At 35.5% G+C, this 22266-nt stretch overlaps 1 protein-coding gene across 1 annotated transcript in view; it reads left to right on the plus strand.

Annotated features, from left to right (window-relative positions):
• Window positions 1–19754, plus strand: part of LOC120633804 — a 61317-nt gene extending 41563 nt beyond the window's left edge. Inside the window, exons 7-8 of the mRNA XM_039904160.1 lie at window positions 9396–9492; window positions 19645–19754. Of these exons, the coding sequence (XP_039760094.1) occupies window positions 9396–9492; window positions 19645–19754 (207 nt within the window). The remainder of the gene's footprint in view (window positions 1–9395; window positions 9493–19644) is intronic.
• Window positions 19755–22266: the final 2512 nt, after the last annotated feature.

Below are 22266 nucleotides of genomic sequence, written 5' to 3' on the forward strand. Positions count from 1 at the left end.
GCTGCTTTTCCTGAGGCAGAAAGTCAAAACACATAGTGGGATAAGATGAGGTGACGCGATCTAGTGACAACCAAAAATGCGATGCTATTAAACGCGTATTTTTGAGGGTCTCCATTTTGAGTCCTGATGAGTCACATCCAACTGCACCAAATGCACGTCTAAGCCATTCAACGAATTTTTCTTTTGGCAGTACGGGCAGTGTCTTTTCAGTTGCCTCCAATGTATACGAAGCTTAACACACTGATGTCAGCTTTCATACAGTGAAACTTTGTGAAAACTATTTTCCGAGACTATGCAACCAAAAATGTAGGTGTCAAACGCGATTGTTTGCCTCGGAATAGATTTTCCCTTTGTGACAACAGGTCCCTTTGCTTTAGCAAAGAGTTGCAAAAGAGATTTTTTTTTTTTTCCTTTTTACTTCAGTCGCTGTAGCGTTTGGTCATAGCTCGTGGCCTAGTTTTGGTCGCTGTGCTAAAACAAGCCTAAAAGTTTCTAACTGACGTAAATTGTTGTAGGTACTTTTGAAATAAACGTCATAAAAGCATCGCAATCTTATAACGTAACATGGTACGGGGATAGCCTAGTGATTAACAATCGGCCTCGCTTTCGGAAGGAATGTGTTTGATTCCAGTCCCACGTCAGATTCTTTACGTAGTTGTGTGCGTTTAACACAATGTATTCTACATTGTATTCTACAATGTATTCTACATTGTGTTAATCACTTGCTTTAACGGCGAAGGAAAAGATCACAAGAAAATCCGCATGCCTTAAAGTAGCCCAAAATGTTCCCAAAGGACAGCTTGGTTAATTAAGGCTAAACCTTTCTTATTCCGAGAAAGGCTCCGTGTCTTCTAGTGTGCCGGTAAAGGGTTGATAATGATGAATGTTGATAACTAGACACGTTAACTTAAAATCACTCCCTGCGTGCTTATTGGTCGAGTTTAATTTATCACCTCGCTAGTAATTGCCCATGTTATCATTTATTTCAGACGTTTCCATCCGTAGATTGTTAGTATACAACAACAAATTCACCTTAACCACTAAGTTAGTATTGATTCGTTTGAATAATAAAAAAATAAACAACTACACTCGTCCGATTGTTACTCTCACACAGTGGCACAATATAGGGCAGTCGTATCTGGCATAAATACCTTAAGAATTCCGTTGTCGCTTGTACGTAAAAGCTGTAGGAGAGAGGCTGCTTTGATACGCATCATTTGTTGCTGCGTCTGCGAACATTTAAGAGGCACTACAGTGCCACGTCAGCCTCAACAGCATTCTAAAGGCACATTGAACACCCATGGCATTGTAAGCCAGGCGCGTATAAGTCATCCAAGGTCCACCGGTGTAGAAGAATTCACAGAACGCATTAAATAAAGTAATATTCACGTCTGCTGTGCATCGCGTGAATTTGCGGGCAAGCATATTGCCCCTTGCGGCCAACGCCCTGCGTTCTTGTTCAATATCCTCATCGTCTTCTAGGTGGCTCGTGATAATGTGACCGAGATATTAAAAAAATAAGAGCCTAAGAAAGCTTAATTATCATTGGATAGCGAAGATAGATAGGAACGAATAAAATCGAGTTTTACCTGCGTTCCACGGAACGTTACTTTTATGTCTTTTAGGATCTGGATTTGATTAACGATTCAACCAGCAGACGTATCTTTGTCAGCGTAACAATGGGCTGTAAAACGTTATCGCTCTGATTGAGCTAGCTTTGATGGCATTTTACTTTTCCCCGTGTCATGAAATGTCCCGCCTTCTATGCCACAGCTTTTGGTATTCTGTTCTGGATTCCATATAAATAGAATGGGAAAAGTATTCCATATTCCATATAAAGGTTGATTTAATCATATTTTTTTATTGGAAGAAATACTAGGCAAACATAACCTTTTGAGCGCTATAATGGTGATATAATTGATGCAAGACATAGCTGGATATTATCATTATGGAATAAAAATTCTTTTTTCGTTTCCTTAGAGCTGTCGTTAGCGGTCGTTAATACTAACCCCTGTTAATAATCTGAGGTCTATATACCCGCATCAGATGTGGCTTGCCCCAATTAATGGAATGTCTTGGTAGAATAATGAACACACCTTAGTTCGTATATTTACATAACATGACAGGTCAAAGGATATTCCAAATTTGAATTTAAACCCTCGACATTTCGGTAACTCCATATCAATATACCGTCCTATACCTGCTCTAAGGATTTGCTTCTAACTCCGATGTTCTAGAGAACAGGGACTTGGGATGGTATTATGCAAAATAGAGTTTGTAGTGTTCGCCGAAATTCGAATAGTTGTAGAACGTTAGTATGAATTTGCACTGCATTTAAACATAAATTCAGTATATATCACGCTGGATTCTCTAACTTTAGTGACATAATACCCGATTGATTTTTTTGTTGACTTTCTCTTGAATGAAGACGGTGCCTACTTACCTTTAGTTTTACGGTAACGAATGAATGGGATGGGTATAATAACGAGCAATATCTAGTAGTAATAAAAGGGACATTAGTCAAAGTCAAAGTCAAAAATATCTTTATTCATGTAGGCCCATAGGTGGCACTTTTGATGCGTACATTACATTAGAATTACACGGTAGTGAGATGATGGCGATAACCATATTCGTAAACTTAAAACTAAAGCTACCAGGGTTCCATACGCGTCCTGGTCTAAGAAGAAGCCCACAACTAACTAAGTAGGGTTTTTTTTTTAAAAAAGAACGCAATAGTTCACTTACATTGAGAATACAATAATATTTTTAAAAAAGTAGATACAAAATCTCAAAGTGCTTTAAAAATGTACCATATTATTGAAAAGTAAAAATTTTTGCGGGTGGTTAAAGAAAAAGTTAGGCGAGCGATAATACAAATCGTTTTATAAGAAAGAGGTCCATATGTGGCACTTTTAATGCGTACATTACATTAGAATTACATGGTAGTGATATGATGGCGATAATCATATTCGTAAACTTAAAACTAAAGCTACGAGGGTTGCAAACGCGTTCTGGTCTAAGAAGAAGCCCAAAACTAACTTAGCCGGGTGTTTTTTGTTATCACCATCTCACAATGTAATTTAAAATTATTACAAGAGCAACCTGGTTAAAGCCTTTTTCAATCCTCGCGTCAATTTCGAGTTTCCTGATGATATTTTCTCCGGAATTGAATTAGTATGTATATCAAATAAATAAATAAATATACAACGACAATACACACACCGCCATCTAGCCCTAAAGTAAGCGTAGCTTGTGTTATGGGTGCTAATTATGTTTAAAATTATTCTCTACTTACCCACATGGCAAATACTTATCCTCACTTCAAATTGAGGATTGAGCTTGCAAATCTCCAATTCTTTTGCCACACGCACATTTAATAAATCTGGTCACAAATATTTAAAAAGAAAGGAATTTACTTGTAGCAAAACACGTTATAAAAAATTTTATTGACCGAAACTCCTTACCAAATAAAATAAGACAGCGTCAAAAACTCAACGGTATATGTAAAGGCTGACAAAAGTAATAGCCATATTTTCTTATCAGTCTCTCTGCAAAGTCGGGGAAATAAAGATTCATTACGTACAAAAAACCCCGCACCACCCTTCTTCAGTTACACTTCTAGTAACTCAGCGATAACGCAAAGTAGATATTAGATCATCTCCGGTTATTGTACATTTTTACAATCCACTGAAACTATAAGTCGTTCGAAGTAAAAAGAGTGCTGCAAATGTATCTGATTAATTGAATACCATGTTTACTTACGTACACTGCGGTAGTGTCCACCTTATTTTTTAAAGTAGTTGCCCGTAACTTTGTCTCGGCATTTTTAGGCCAATACCGGTCCTAATTGCGTAATTTCCTTAAGAAAAGTTCAATAGTTTATGTAATGGCCTTATTTTCGTAAAATACTTTTATAGCACTCTAAATAAATCATTTAGCCAAGCCAAAATGGGATATGCAAATACTGGGTGATATAATTTTTACCCAATAACCCAATTAATCTTAAAATAGCTACACTGAAAAACATAATACTCCAAAACAATATTTTAAACCTCGTTTCAACTCCTTTGGAAAGAATTTTTGTAATATCTTAGCTAATACTTGAGTTCTGCCGACTATTTTTTCGTCTATAAGCCTTATAGTTTCTACAAATTCTTGAAGATCAGTCATTCTGTCAGTCAGACAGTGAACGGCATTTCGCTTTTATATATATAAATTACAATTCTGCTGCTTGCTTCTCCGTCTCACGCAGTGGCTACAGTTGGAAGTTACCAGGTGTTCCTTATACGTGAAACCTACTGTATACCGTTATGTCTCTTATATATTCAGCGATTCAATTTAGAAAACGAAATGAGGGGTGCGCGATTTTTATCCCTATGTCGTTTGGAGATAGCGAAATTGTGTTCCTTTTTCGCGCTCGCTTACGCTTCGAGCACATTTTGTTTTACTATTTGTATAATAAAGCCGTACGAAAAAGTCGGTCAAGTGCGAGTGGTGTGAGAGCTTCATCCCTAGGAGCGTTCGGAAGCATATACTTAGCTTATGACAACCGATTAAAACGCCGATCGAATGCTATATAATATAGCAAGCTTCATGGCCTTATCAATGGAATTTAGTTAAGAGATACATTCATGTTAACAGAATGTTTGTTTGGTGACCTCCCTGGCGAGCGCTGTGTATTTAATTACGAGTTCCCGGGTTCGATTCCGGCGGGGGCAATTTGGGTATTTATAATTTCTGAATTTTCTCTTATCTGGTCTGGTGGGAGGCTTTGGCCGTGGCTAGTTACCACCCTACCGACAAAGGCGTGCCGCTAAGCGATTTAGTGTTACGGGGCGATGTCGCATAGAAATTTATTAGGGGTACGACTACAATAATCCCTAACAGGTTAGCCCGCTACCATTTTACACCATCACTGTAGTAGTATAAAAAAAAAAGAATGGGCACCAATGTATGGTTATAGAGAATACACAACTACTATTACATTCGGACTTTTTTGAATACTTCCTCGAATTGCAATACAAAATAAAAAACAGAGATTTGTATATATGCGAATTAGTGAGAAAATTTATTAGTTTCTTTTCATTTAAAATATTTAGCCGCAATTCTTATTAATATGTTGAGTTGAAATTTATATTCTGTCGTTAACGTCTAAATATAAAAAAAGAAATTGCAGCTACCATTTACGAAGATATTTCTTTGTTACTAAATATTCTTCCATCGAATAAAAACAATTGCCACAGGTATATATCATAATTTGGTAACTAACTATGGTTTTTAAAAAAAAATGTCACTTAGAATGTCAATAATTTCGTTATTTGCACTACAGAATTGCCAGTTAGTAGCGATGCATGGTTAGCGGTAAACCCAATCTAACGAGACGAAGTAAGATATAGCGATATGTATGTTGACGCTAGACATCGCTTAACTTGTGAGATGTATGTTCAAAGCAACATTGCTCACTATGTATCATCTGAATTAAAGCGTTACATATGAAATCGCTAATTTTATTCTTTGTTATTGCTTGTTTTATAGGTACCTAAGATTATCGTCAGATTATTATGACGGCCGATTGGCGCAGTGGGCAGCGACCCTGCTTTCTGAGTCCAAGGCCAAGTTCGATTCCCACTACTGGAAAATGTTTCTGTGATGAATGTTTTTCAGTCTCTGGGTGTTAATATGTATATTATTAGTATTTTATTCATAAAAATATTCATCAATCATCTAAGTACCCATAGCACAAGCTACGCTTATTTGGTACCGTTAGGAGAATATATGGACGCAGTAAGGGCAAACCAGATCTTTGTCATCATCATCCATTGTCTCACTGTTGGACAAAGGTTTCCTGGCTCATAGGAGAGAGGCAAAGTTTGAAGCCTTAACTAAAGAGTTACTGCTTAATGTACTTTTCCATATAAAGGGTTACAAAACTACAATTTACAAACTTCGGTGCTGGTGTTAAGAGTTTCCTTACACAGACACTCTCGGGAATCAAACCTAGGAACTCCTGATCTGTAGTCATACATGGTAACCAGTAGACCAATGGGGCAAATCTTTGTTAGAGTATTTATTTTTTTGATTATTTATCTCAAAAAGAAAATAAATCCTAAGATATATATACGTTACTTACGTGGCGAAGGTGGAAGGTACCAAGGTGTAGAGATTATATGTTACTATCGGTTTCCCTAATCTAAGACAAAGCAGACATCGGTGTGCGTTACATTTACAGGGTTCTCAATTTCATTTATTAAACATAATTTGTAGCATTTAATCAATCAAATATATTTTTTATTAGCCTCAGCAACTGAAAATAAAAAATAAAACTACAAAAAAACTATTTTTTTAAGGGTTAATTTCTCCTTCAGTCGTGCTCCTCATGTCAGAGGGTCTTAACTACTTCCATCCATGACTTTCCTCTTCACGATTGTATACCTTTTCATTCTATCTTCAGCAACTTGGAGAGCATCGAATACGGTAGTATGGAATAAGCATCACATTCTCGTGTGTGAATCTGTTTTTTATATAAAGGACTGAAAGTAAATATTTAATAACATAAAAGATTGTCTGATTTATTTAACTTCAAATTCAATTCGTTAAGTTATTTATTTATTTATTAAGAGCACTAACAACATACATATTACACGTTTTTAAACATAGCACACTAAAAACATGGACTTATATGTAAGTCAATTACAAGTGCACATAGCATTGACAGAGCGTCATGTAAACACTACATCTTCAGACAAGGCATTCCACATTTGTATAACTCTATTGCCGATAAAGTGCTTGGAAGGATTAGACGATGTATAAAATATAAATATAAATATACTACAACAGTACACACACCGCCATCTTGTCCGAAAGTAGAAGAAAGAAAGAAAGTGTTATGGATACTAAGATAACTGATGAATATTTTTTTCAATTAAGATGAATATTAATATACATAAATACTTATAATATACATATAAACACCCAGAAACTGAAAAACATTCATGTTCTTCACACAAACATTTTCCAGTTGTGGGAATCGAACTCACCGCCTTGGACTCAGAAAGCAGGGTCGCTGCCCACTGCGCCAATCGGCCGTCAATGTATGTAAACCTCTCGTAACTTTTGAACGGCTTGATCGATTGGATCGCGATTGGCGGCATTCGAAAGGGCTTCACTAAACTTAGATATTCTACAATTTCGAGATCGATTCGGATTAAAAGATTCCGAGAAATCTCAAAAATAAAAATTTTAAAAACTGCTCTACCGATCGATTTCATACTAATCAGCTCTTAAGCTAGAAAAACCCCGTCGATCGCCTCCGGTCCGGTCAAAATGACGATTCTGATCCAATTGGCAGTTATTAAACCACCAAGGGAATCGTCGAACAACGCACACTTTTAAAGTTGTGCAGTAAGCTTAAAATTACCTATAACGGCGATGTTCAAAATTTGAAAGGCCGTGTAGAAACGCAGACCTGGTGAATTTTATCACCAGGTATTTATGTATATATGTGTAAAATACATGGTTGAACGTGTAATTTTTCTTTATCGATTTAATTTTATCCATAATTAAAAAAATGCTCACTATGCACTCCTTTATAAAAACTATAATAAATAATAAATTTCACACTCCTCCATCCGCGCAATTTTTGTAAAAAAAGGGTGCAAAGTATCTGCTTCACGTATTAATCATACTCGTATATAGATACTGCCATTGTAAGCGCCCTAAAACATAAAATGTAACGTCAAGAGCTGTATATGAACACCTACATTTTTTTTACTCACAATAAGCTCTTTCATATAAGCTCCTTTTTCCTTTTTTGTTTAAGTGCGACAATATTTCGCGTTGGCAATATTACTAAGCGGCTTTATTTACGAAGTGGCGGAGGTTGCTTTATTATTTGTGAGGAGTGCTTCCACATTGCGATACGATTGCGATACGACGATACCTCTGATATGTAACGGATGCTACACTACTTAAATCTTACTTAATACAGTTTCTTGAATCCTATTATAATCTAGTAGTAACAGAGCTTTTTGGGCGAAGTCAAAGTCAAAGTCAAAAATATTCATGTAGTTCCGTAAATGGAACTTATGATGCGTACATTACATTTATTTATTTAATGGACAATCAACAGGTTACAACTCTTATAAAACTAAACAAAAAATGAAAAAACATATAAATCTAATACTGTAGATCCACTTAAAGACTGCCACAACTTGCGAATAAAAAACCATAGTGTCAGTTAGAAGGAGAAAAAACGATTAAGAGAGACATGAGAGTTTAAGCTTTAAGATCCATCAGGCTGTGACATAAACTTGACAAATCTAGCACCGCGAACAAAACATACATTTGGAATAAATTAAAAAAAACAAATACTTAAATTATATATAAAATAATATTAAAAAGTTGGCAATATATAGAACAAAACTAGAAAAATGTTACGCACAGCTCGTCCGGGGAAGTATCGTGAATATTAGGCTTAATTTCTTATACTCCGCGAAAAGCAGGAGAATCTATGTGGTGTAATTTATAATTTCTTTAATCTTTATACTACACATAAAACAGATATTCGGCAATATTTCGGAGCGAAACGTGCTTAGAGGGTTACGCACGTTTCGCTCCGCAACCAGAGCATCCTCAGGAGATGTTGACTTTAGAATGTTATCAAAATTAAGCTTAATTTGCTATACTCCGCGAAAAGCAGGAGAATATGTGTGTGTAATTTTAATTTCTTCAATCCTTATACTCCACACCAAACAGATCTTCGGCAATATACCCTCTACGCACGTTTCGCTCCGAAACCGGAGCATCCTCAGGAGATGTTGACTTTAGAATGAATAATTGTTAAGTCTGCTTCTATCCAATACTCATCTGGGGAAGTATTACCATATTAAGATTATTTCTGCCGCCGACATGCATATCAAGTGCTCTGGCCTGAAGCCATTTTTTCAGAATTTAGTAAGAAGAAGAAGACTGACTTACCAGCAATGTTTTATTCTACTCCTCTAGACTGTGAATCGGTTTTCTTACAAATGTATTAATAACGCAGTGTTATGTATTGTCACTGGTATTCAGAAAAACAGTAATGACTCCTTGGAAAATTTTTGGGACAAACTCTTCAGTGCTAAGCAGGTGGCATGCAATCAAAGCATACAATTGTTTTGTTTCTTGATATCATTTTCTCAATAGTTTCCTTGTTTATTTATAGCAAGTATGAACCTTACTTACGCGTGTTTGGACGCTACATATTTGTCTTAAAATTAACACCATTAATAGTTGCCATGACGCTGCATTAAAGCATATTTCAAAAGCATATCATATGAAAATGCCCCTATACAATTTTTTTTGTCTTATATCGGATCGCATAGTGTTAAAATTATCTAATACATTTCATTTCACAGGTGGCTCTGCTGAAAGTAGAGGACGCTGGAAACTACACCTGCGCCTTAGAAGTGCCTCTACCAATGAGGACTGTCGCAAGGGTCCATGTGTTACAAGGTACCAATATTGTTTAAGACTTTTTATAGATCAATAGCAAGCGTTTGAGTGGATGAGACACCAGCTGCTAAGTAACGTCACTTTTTTATGCAGTACCAGATAGCCACTGCTAACATTTTTTAATAAAAATCTTTATTTAGGGGTTTCTTACATGACATAATGTACGAGTATATTTAGAGAATTCGGGAAGCGGTAATAGTTTAGTGGGTAGGACTTCGACTTTACTTTCGGGGGAGAGTTCGAAACTCATGCACCTCTAACTTTTGTTAGTTATGTGCGTTTTAAGCAATTAAAATATCACTTGCTTCAACGGTGAAGGAAAACATCGGAATCCTGCATACCTGAGAGTTCTCCATGATGTTCTCAAAGGTGTGTGAAACCAACAATCCGCACTGCGCCAGCGTGGTGGACTACGGCCTTAACCCCTCCTCAATGTAGGAGGAGACCCGTACCCTGTAGTGGGCTGGTAATGGGTTGATATGACGATGACCCTTATCTATAGGGAAGAGTTTTTTTTTCTTTATTTTACTACAAGTCAGCCCTTGACTGCAATCTCACCTGGCGGTAAGTGATGATGCAGCTAAGACGGTTGCTGGCTAACCTGTTAGGGAGTATGGTAGTCAAACCCCTAATCGGTTTCTACGCGACATTGTAACGGAATACTGCATCGCTTTGCGGCACGTGTGTTTAGGGTGGAAACTAGCCACGGCCAAAGCCTCCCACCAGACCAGACCAGAGAAAACTCAGAAAATATGAATTCCCAAATCGCCCCTGCCGAGAATAAGACCCGGGACCTCCCACCTCTCAGCGCTCACCGTTGCGCCAGGGAGGTCGTCAGAGTAGGAAACTACCAAATTCAATCTGCCATCTGAAAATTCTGGATTATCACTTCAAACGATGAACGTCCACTGCTAGACATAGGTCTTTTGTACAGTGTTCCAAATTCCGCGGTTCGGGCCGCTTGTTTCCAACTCACTTCATGTCGTCTGTCAAGCTCGTGGTAGTCGACCAACGCTGCATTTTCCGGTGCAAGGTCGCCATTCCAGAACCTTGAGACCCAACGGTTTTCCGATCTATAAGCCACGACCATTGCCCATTCAAAATTCAAAATTCATTTATTTCAAGTAGGCCTCATATAAGCACTTTTGAAACGTCAAGTCTGTCTGTGTGTAGTGACTCTACCACCGGTTCGGAAGGCAGATTCTACCGAGAAGGAGCCCGCAAGAAACTCAGCAGTTGCTCTTTTCCAATATCAATAATTTTCATTTTTCATTTTAAAATTCATTTTTGTATCTTTTGAGAGATGAAAGCGGAGCCGGATGCTATCAAGCAACCTTGTCTTTAAGTAATTCATCAATTGTATAATAACCTCGCTGTAATAAATGTGTTTTAACGCATTCTTCAAACTTATGCATTGGTAGGTCCAAAATTGCCTTAGGAATCATAGTATACTCAATCCCACAAATGACTTCTGCACCTTTCGCAGACGATATGCAGATGTCACTAATTTATGACCATAATTCAGCTTCGCGACTCGAAGATTTTGAATGAGAGATGATATTAATTATAAATTTCCAGTGTAGATCTACTAGGCACTGTTGACGAGTAATTCAGTGTAAATTATGCATTCCGATTTGTATGCATTCAATTCTGTAGTAACACCCGCCGTATAAATTACGTCACGTCGCAATTTCAAGGGATCAACAGTTATTACCACATTTGCGCAAGCATCTCTTTTTTACTAAACTTTATGCCGTGATACATATTTTTCTTATTCAAATACGAAAACGTTTTACTTTGACCCTTATTTTTGATGGCATTGTTATTTTAATTTTTTATGAAATTAACACATTTATTCAGTGTCAGCCGTACTGTCTTTGCCTTAAAGTTAGTTTAAAAAAAATAAAACTGAAAGTCAGATTTGTAAAATGACCTATTAAAAAGGAATATTGACAATATGAGGTGGTATTGAAAGAACCCAGTGTAAGAGGCCAAGAAAAGCATTTGAAAAAGAAACGAAACGCGAAAAATTTCTTGGTGCGGATCGACGTAAAATGTAATAATTAATTATGCCTACGATGAAACTGTAGGATAATAATAAAACGAGTCTTTATAAAGCAAAATTTACATCCATATTAATATCATAAATGAAAAAGTGTGTTTGTTTGTCCTTCCTATACGCCCTAACTAAATAATAAATAATAAAATAAATAAATAAATATACTACGACAATACACACATCGCCATCTAGCCCCAAAGTAAGCGAAGCTTGTGTTATGGTTACTGAGATAGCTGATGAATATTTTTTAATGAATATAATACACATAAATACTAATAATATATTGATAAGCACCCAGACACTGGAAAACATTCATGTTCATCACACAAACATTTTCCAGTTGTGGGAATCGAACCCACGACTTTGGACTCAGAAAGCAGGGTCGCTGCCCACTGCGCCACTCGGCCGTCAACTAAGCAACCAAACAACTGAATTTTTGATTTTTAATTGTAAAATAAACGCGGGAAAAGGATGCGGGCAACAGCTAGCATGCTACAAATTACTCGCTGTAACAAGGTTTTACTCCAACACCGGAACTTCTACAGATATGTCGACTTTACAACGTATAATAATTTCTTTAATAATCATTATCATCAGCCTACAGTCCACTGCTGAACCTTTCTCTCTGTTCCACTACTAGCATCTTCTGCGATCGACGGTCGACTGGCGCAGTGGGCAGCGACCCTGCTTTCTGAGTTCTAGGCCGTGGGTTCGATTCCCACAACTGAAAAAAGGTTTTGTGATAAACATGATTGTTTTTCAGTGTCTGGGTGTTTATCGCTATATTATAAGTATTTATGTGTATTATATTCTTTAAAATATTCAACAGCTATCTTAGTACCCAAAACACAAGCTGAGCTTATTTTGGGGCTAGATGGCGATGTATACCATATTTGTGTCGAAGTATATTTATTTATTATTTAATATTTGGGATAGATAATAATAAAAGCCTTTAGAATCTCTACCCTGTTGTCGTGAATAATAGCAAATTTAACTTAAGCACTTTAAATTCCGATGCCATCTAAATACCTAATGTTTGTTTGATGTTTCTTTGAATGCGCCAATTTCTGGATCTATTTGGTTGGAAGGCAAATATCTCTTTTGAATTTGTTTAGTAATAGAACACGTCGTAGAATAGTGGATGAAAGTATGGGAAAAAATTACATATCCACAAACAATTTACCAAGCCACAATTCCTCAACCCGCTATGTGTTTAATCCTCTTTATATGAAAGCTCTCTGAATATTTACTTGTTACTGGAAACAGCGTTGAATCGTAAAATCCGATACTGGACGTCATATTAATTTACGATTCGTTACCGCGGCGGAAATATAGTGCTGTGCGATTTTTTATTTCATATACAGGGGAATTTTGGTGCTCCTAATTTTTAATACATCGTATACCCTAGCTATGTATACTGGAAGTTAGAAGCTCTTTTACACTCTAAAAATAATACACAACCAAGGGAAATACCGATTTATTTATTTATATAATGGACAATGAACAGTTTACAATAAATCTTATAAAAGTAAACAAAAACGTAAAAAACAGATTAATGTAATATTGTAGACCCACTTAGAGCTTGCCACAACTTGCGAATAAAAAACTAGAATGTCAGTTAGAAGGAGAAAAAAATTGATTAAAAAGAGAGACATGAGTGTATGAGCTGTAAGATCCATCAAGCTGTGACATAAACTGGCCGTATCTAGTGCCGCGAATAAAAACATACATTTTAGAATTAATTACAAAAAAAAACAAATACTTAAGTTATATATAAAGTATATACTACAGAACAAAACTACTAATACAAAAAAGAGCAAAGAAAAAAAAACAAGTTTAAATAACCGCAGTATTGCCATAGGAAGTGGTCCTTTAGTTTTTTTTTTTTAAATTTAGGAAGACTTTCTGAGAAGCACCGATATTGATAAGACATTATTTTGTCAACTCGATACAATTAAAACAGATGATCGCAACAGCGCTGTTACTTGGAAACATTTACTGAATATTTACTTGTTACTGGAAACAGCGTTGAATCGTAAAATCCGATACTGGACGCGGCCATATCAATTTACGATTCGATACCGTGGCGGGAATTTAGTGCTGTGCGATTTTCTATTTCATACAGGTACAGGGGAATTTTGGTGCTCATTATTTTCAATACATCAAATTTTGTAGATATGTATTTTCAAAGTTAGAAACTCTGTTACACTCTAAAAAATAATGTACGACCAAGGGAAATACTGATATTGGTAAGACATTATTTTGTCAACTCGATACAATTAAAACAGACGATCGCAACTTCGCTGTTACATGGAAACATTTATTGGCTACGCGACCTCAACCGAGACCTGTATATGTATAATCCCCTTTATTCAAAAGCTCTCTGAATATTTACTTGTTACTGGAAACAGCGTTGAATCGTAAAATCCGATACTGGATGCGGCCATATCAATTTACGATTCGTTATCGTGGCGGGAATTTAGTGCTGTGCGAGTGTCTATTTCATATACCGGGGATGTTGACCCTTATTATTTTCAGCTTCGGATGAAGCGAAATCTCTTAGAATATTTACTTGTTACTGAAAAAAGCAAAGAATCGTAAAATCCGTTACTGGATGCGGCCACACAAATTTGCGATTCGTTACCGTGGTCGGAATTTAGTTCTCTGCTTTTCTACTTCATATACTTCGACCCTTGTTATTGTCAATCGCTCTTATACTGTAGATGCGTATGTTGGCAGTTTGAAACTTTTTTGAACTAGGCAATGCGGGACAAGAAATACCAATATCAATAACATATTATGACAACTTGATACAAATATACAAAATTATCGTAACTTCGCTATTACCTTCGAGACAAGGGTCTGAGATGTTTGTACGCAAGATATCTGAATAAATCATCTGATACCGGATATCATATCAATTTACGATTCGTTACCATGGTGAGAATTTAGTGGTTTGGGAGTTTCCGTTCCATATACCGGAGTTTTTTTTTTTTCATTTTTTAACTGTGGCCAGCAATTTTATCCGATTGTTTTTTTGAATGAAATAGGGTTCTATAATATCACGAGAGAAGGTTTTAGAGCATAGACCCCCCAAACTGTCCCATTGTGGGTTTGCGGGTGTTATTATTTGTAAATAATTCACAGTATTTCGGTATAACTACGCGAAAAACTGTACTGTACTGTTTTTTAAGTAGAACTCGAAGTATGAGTAAAACCCGGACACTTTTTAAAATTTAGGCGTGGATTTTGTGTAGAAAAAAAACTAATAGACTATCCAATAGCCATTATTTAAAATATCGTTTGATTTGTTCAGGATTTATTGGAGCGACACTGCGTGGGTGGCGCAAATAAAACGTATTCTGAAAAAAAACCGTTTTAGCAATAGTTATTTTGATATTATAGAGGTTTAAAATTTTATAAATTTTTCAGGCTTTTGTACACGTAGTATTTATTTTATTCTTCATCGTCTATATTTTAGAAGTATTTCAATGGAACTAGTTTTTTTATTATACATGGAGATGGACCTTTTTTTTTTTAATACTTAGACAAGCGATGATTTTAATTGATGAACGATGATACAGATGGAATCTTCTCACCTAGAAGATGGCCATTCATTCACTTTTGATTTGGCAGTTCCCCATTTTTGTGGTGGTGGGAAAACGATGTTTCATTTAAAAATTGCAAAAATATTTTAACTCACTGACTTATATGAATTAGGTAAGTGTTTTAAATAAAATATAAGGTATTGAATTAAAGAAACCTGGCCAAATTTTATTTGTAAATGATTTTTTTTTGTCTCTTTTACAAAAATTAATAAAAGAAAAAAAATAATGAAAGCAGTAAAAATAATTTGTGTTACAAGTTTGTTGTTACAATTATCATTATCAAAGCTCTATATTGAAGCTTTTGTGGGACAAAATCTTGCTTTGATAATAATGATTGTAAGGTTTTGTCGATAAGTACACGTAAATGACTTGCGTCACAATAAATATACTTACTTTAACCTATGCCGTTCATAATATTAATATCACAAGCTCATGCTGGGAAAAGCTCCTTAAAATTTCATACTATGCAAATGAGGATTTCTCAATTGCGCTATACCAGAGGAAAGTTTGTTAACTTGTAAACGTGCGGACCATAATCTAGAAAACTTTTAGTCGTAACGGGCCCTTTTTGTGTAGATATACTTTTTTATTCTTTGTTTGAATATTCATCGGGGTTTGGGTTCTTTTTTGTGGAAATTGTACTTAAAATTTTCCTTAGGAACAAATTGACACCCGTTTCAATAGGCATTTTGACTAATTTAGAAAAACTGCCCTATTATGTCCGAAAGTATCAACTTTAGCCGAAAAAAATATCTTTATCATCTCAACGGGTCTCCTGCCACAATGAGAAATGGTCAAGGCCATAGTCCACCACGCTGGCCCAGTGCGCATTGGTGGACTCCACACACCTTTGAGACTATAAATAAAAATACGTTTTTCATAATACATGAGTCATATCATCACCACCATCAACAGCCTATTACAGTCCACTGCTGGACTAAAGGCCTCTCTCCCGACTGGAGGATTCCCATAATCCATAATCACCACGCTGGGCACACGGGTTGATGATCGCAGGAGATGGTAGTAGTAGCACAGAGGACGCTGCTTCCCTCTCTCCGTTACATTCCCTTAGTCGCCTGGTACGACACCCGCGGGAAGAAGAGGGGTGGTGACAACTGTATTCTGATCCGCCGACACCAAACGGCATCATTAGATCAGTAAATAAATACCATATCCTGGAGATTCTTTGTTACTGCCATCAGGTTCTTTATCAGGCCTTTTACTGTTGACGGTCTGACCAATTGACGGCCGGCTGGCGCAATGGGCAGCGACCCTGCTTTCTGAGACCAATAGCCGTGGAGTCGACAACTGAAAAATGTTTGTGTGATGAACGTGAATGTTTTTCAGTGTCTGCTTATTTATCTGTATATTATAATTATTTATTTGTATTAAATTCATAAAAATATTCATCAGCTATCTTAGTACCTATAATATAAGCTACGATTACTTTGGGGCTAGATGGCTATGTTTGCAATATCGTATTTATTCATACCAACGACTCCGTACCCCGACCCTACATTGCTTGGTGGATTACCGGTAGGAGTCATGAATGTGGACAACTACTTACTTCAACTGGAAGTCCTAAAGAAAAGCAATGCAAGCAAATTCATTGTATAAACACCCTATTCGCAGTGTAGTCCGGACGTTGAGTGAGTTAGTATGGTAACAGGATGCGACGAAGTTCCAGCTAGATTACAGAGACGTAAGATAACAGAGGAAGCGTTTCGGACTTCAGAGAGTTCTAATTACCCAGAGTGAGCTTCGTTGTAAGTTAGGATCGCTTAGTTGAATTAAAACCGGTTGAAAGAAATTCGTTTACCTATAAGAACTAATTGGTATGAATTGAATAAAACTACCAGAAACGCGTTGGCAGGTATTAATTATATCCTTCCTTAATATTATAAATGTAAATGTAAGTTTGTTTGTTACGCTTTCGCGCGAAAACTACTTAACCGATCATTATGAAACTTTGTACACGTATTCTTGGAGGTATAAGAAGTAACATAGGATACTATTAGAAAAAAATATATATTTATTACGAAAGATAAAAAAATGTTTGTCAATAATCTCATGTATGACTATAGGTATAGACTATGTAGCAGTACGCTGCATACCGAAATTTACGCGGACGAAGCCGCAGGTCATATCTAGTATAGAACACATACACTTAACTACTATCAGTTAAGATCTTGCACTGGCATAAGATTAAATAATATCCTTATGTTAGCATGAGCCTAATTACGGACAGTTCATCCCATACTATAGAAACCATAATGGTTCCCCCATAACTATCCCCCTTAACCTTATACAGGGTTAAATAAAAAATGCCAGAAAGCTCTCGGCCTTTAATTTTTTATATGAATCCTTACAACTTTTGGTCAACGACTTTTTTTAACTTGATAGTTTGTGAAATGCTGTCGAGGACTCTTTTTCGAACTTTTAAAGGGGATAAACTTTGTCATATATGATTATATCGAAATTTTAACCGTTTATGACGCGCACGCAGCGGAAGTTCTCAAAACAAAAAAAGCCCGATTTTAAAACATTCTTCATTGATGCTATGCTCTTATTGGTTTTAGCGTGATGCTATATACTCCTTATTACATCAGCTACCTACTAATAAAAGTTCCGTCAAAATCGGTGCAGCCATTTCGGAGATTAGGCGGAACAAACAGACAGACAGACAAAAATTGTAAAAAAAAAAAAAAAATATATATGTTATTTTGGTGTATTTACCGTACCGTACATATTTATTAAAAAACGCTTATTTCAATATTAAAAACACACTCCAATTTTATTATATATAAAGATAATTATTTTATATTTATATATAACGTATTTTTATTTAAATTATCTATGTATTTTGGTATTTATGTATTTATTTCAACACCCTTCGCACTATCTCATTCTCATGCTGTAAGTCATATCTGCAAAGGTTGCCTGTAAGAGATTGCTTGCAGCAATAAAACCGCCTTTGCATGTTTACATTGTTTACTGTATACTCCTTACTGTTTATTTTCTTGTGTGTATACGTGCAATAAAGTGTTTCTCCTTTCTTTCTTCTACTTATCTTTTTATTAACAATTTGTATGTGGTGTACAATAAAAGTGTATTCATTCATTCATTGAATGATAGGAACTACAGGTCGAAGGCTTTCTGGTATTTTTGATTGAACTATTTATTCAGCTCGGTGGATTATCATCACCGGTGTCATTAAAGTGAACAAGTTATAACTTGAACTAGAAGTAATTAAGCAGACGGTGCTGTGTAGTCCGGACGTCAACCGTAACAGGATGCGACAAAGTTCCATCTAGATTACAGAGACGTATAAGATAACAGAGAAAGCGCTTCGACTTCAGAGTTCTAATTACTCAGAGTGAGGTTCGTTGTAAGTTGGGATCTCTCTTTTAAAGATTCAAACCTATGAACTAGACACCGTAAATTTTCAAGTATAACCTAAATATAAAAGTAGAAATTAAGTCCACTAATCCAAATGGTGGAGTGGGTTTTAGTTCAATATCTATGGCTTCTATGAATTGGAATATCTGTCTGCAGCAGTGGCGTATTAACAAAGGTAATCACCATGATAAAATACACCAGCGGTATAGTACCGTAAGGAATAATCACTTGGCGGCACGCCTTTGTCAGTAATAATAATAATAACAGTTCTTATAAATAGCAATGCAATACTTGGATCGAACGATTATTACTGATTACAGCTAATAGACCCGATAGTGCTAGTCGAACAATCAGTGCGCCAAGCAATAATTGTCGCCATTACTATTCCACATGACGATAATTTGGTGAAAGCTGAAAAGGAAAAAGTTTCTAAATACTTGGACCTTGCTCATGAGATTACCACCATGTGGAGTGTTGCGTCGACCGTTATTGTTCCGATAGTCGTTTCAATCAATAGTCTTCCCGCAAAAAGCTTCGACCAACATCCTAAGAACCTTTCACTTAGTTGTTGGATACAGAAGCTTGAAACAGCGCGTATTGTGAGGAGGTTCCATACTCTGGAGCCCTGACCGCCAGTAGCTTGGGCATTCAAAAGCCCCGCAAGCGCAGAAGTGGATGTTTTTTTTTATAATTTTTTAATAGTGTTGTTTTATTCATATAATTTGTCATTGGTAAGAATTAAAAAAAAGTAAATCAATAAATGATAGTTCATAATGAATTGTTTTTTTTTTTAATTCAATTCAAGCTAAAGAAGTACTATAAGTATAAGTCACTTGCTTCAACGGTAAAGGGAAACATCGTGAGGAAACTGCATGCCTGAGAGATATCCATAAAGTTTTCGAAGGCGAGTGAAACCTATTAGTCTACACTGGGTCAGCCTGAAGATTTCTCATTCTGGGAGGAGATCTTTGCTCTATAGTGAGCCAGTCATAGATTGATAATGCTCCGTAGATTCATGAAGAGAACACCTGTGCCCAGGATTGGGATATTCATTTGGCTGATAATAATTATTACTATTGTTCTCAGGATCGAGCCTCGCAGAGCTACAAAGCGGCGTTAAAACTACAACCAGCTACGTGAGCCTACTCTTCACGACTCTCATTTTTCTTATCGCCACCCAACATGGAGAAAGGTGACCTCTTTAGACCAGACCAATAAGTATATTTGGAAAGGCTGGATAACGCAAGAATTTCCCTGGGAACAAATTAATCTTAATAAATCCTCGTCAAAATTTCAGACGAGCGTATTTCAACTTGATGAAGAGAATATTAGAATTATAAACAAGCTTAAATGGCGTCAAATTTATCGAATGGAGGTCATTTTCAAGTTTTAATGAACGCTTCCACGGACGAAACTTATCCGTTGAAGTTTTAACATTTATCAAATATCAAATGATGTCTTGGAAATTGCTTGGAATTAATTTTAATGCTTGTTGTACGGGGCTGATATTTATGGTGATTGGTGATAATGATTAAAGCTACTAAATATTAAAATAACAAAAACAATATCGTTGAAGTTATCCCAATTCGTACACATCTTTTTGCATATCATTTTATTAAGAAATCCCCTCAAATTAAGATATTTGTTATATGATATTAATAGATAAACTACAAGTATTATTTAAAAAAAATAAAACAAAATGTAAAATTTGTTGTAGGTATATTATGAGGACACATGTTTCATTTTATTTCCATCATATTGAAACTTTATACCTATTTAGTTTCTAAAATATAATATACATATACCGATTAGGTAGTTGAAATAATAATATGAAAATCTATAAAGGTAGCATTTCATTACAAATACGAGTATGTTATTACGAAGCTACGTATTTTTATAGGTTTTCCGAATCGAAATTAAAAGTAATTAAACGATTATTTTTGGTTAGAAAGAGTTGCTTATTATATTAGCTGAAATTTGAAAAAAATAGAATTTAACAATCGGAGTTTTGTATTTTCAAATTAAAAAAGAACATAATATTATGCTTTCATACTACTGATTTAATTGTATCGCCTATTAAGTATAAAAAGTCAACGAAGCAAAACTTTTTGTTTCAAAAATTTTGTGTATATTCAAACTTCGGCAAAAGTATATTTTTTAAAATAAACATCTGTATTTCTATGTTATATTTTCTGCAACACGTTGCTTAAATTTTTGACTGTGAGTAAATTTGCATAGCATTTTAGCATTTTCTCATTTAATGATGATGAAGCCAGTTATTCACTAGCGCATTTTGTCGTCAAAGTAAACATGCAGAAGGGTTGTTCAAACTCCGAACTTCGCCTGTTAAAGTGTTTACACCACTCCCCCTAACCTAATTAACTCTTGCGCCACTATCTCTAGTTTTAAACCACGGTCTTTGTTTTATAATAGATGCTGGTGGAAAGTTAATGGTGGTGAAATTTTGCTGACATTTTACTAGGCTTCAATGAATGGGAGGGGTTGTTATTTCTATAATTTTATTTATTTAATAAGTATTCACTTGAAATCCTAACATGCTGTTAGCATATTTCGTAGTTCATTTTTATATTCAGAATGTAATACAAATCTCCCTTTGTAGTAATAAGAATATTTTCCAAAAAGATTTTTTTAGTTATTAATCGTCTAAATCGTCTAAATCGTAATTAAATCTATTTAATGGTGAAGATTTCATGTGATCAATTTTTTTTTTATGGAAGGAGTCACTTCTTTTTCTAAGAAGTTGATATCGTTGTAATGTCTCAAAGATAGCGCTGTATTATTAAAAAAAATATTTTATTTATTTAATAATTTGTCATGTTTGAAATAACTGTGTATCATGAAAATTATTTACATAAAATACTCGACTTGTTCCTGAATAGAACAACAGCTTTCGTGTACTTGAGTACCTATAAAACTTGCTTGTCCAGCGTTTCGGAAGCTAACGATCCTTACAAAGTAGTCGTTTACAGACTTCTGCCGTCCAAGGATCTTAGATAAGGAGGATATTTGTATAATATAATTGTACAGTTGTAACATATCGTTAGAGTATGACATTATAAGATTATAATGGAATTCATTGATGTACGAAACATTATTGATCATTGACTGTTAAGTCGTAATAATTTATCATACTTTCCTGTCGTTGGTAATAATACAATTTTAAATTATTTTACTGTAAAAACACATGACTGTTAAATTTTACGGCTCAGCCCCTTTAATCATCACTGAGCTGACCCAATCAAAACCTATTATGAAATTACAAAGCTGAACAGTTTTGTAGACTCCTTTAGTAACGAACGCAAAAATGACGGGGTGTTATTATCGGATGTGCCTGTATATGTGTGTGTTTGTGTGTATGTGTTTGTTTGTGTGTGTGTGTGTGTGTGTCTGTATGTGTGCGTGTGTGGTGGCATCATATTTCCCGAACGGATGAACCAATTTTGATTATAGTTCTTTCGTTTATATGGTGTATTTATCGGAAGTGTTCTTAGTTATGTTTGATGAAAATCGGTCCAGGATGGCCGCCGCCACAAAATGGTAAATAACTACCAAAATGTTGGTATCAAATAGATGGGCTTGGCTAATAGAATAATAAACGCTATATTGAAAGCCGGGGTTTTTTAAATTCATATTAATTTATTGGTGGTATTTAGTGGTTGAAGAGAACGTAGGTAACAAAGACATGAA

The sequence above is a fragment of the Pararge aegeria genome, chromosome 22, assembly GCF_905163445.1.
Source record: "Pararge aegeria chromosome 22, ilParAegt1.1, whole genome shotgun sequence".
Classification (NCBI taxonomy): domain Eukaryota; kingdom Metazoa; phylum Arthropoda; class Insecta; order Lepidoptera; family Nymphalidae; genus Pararge; species Pararge aegeria.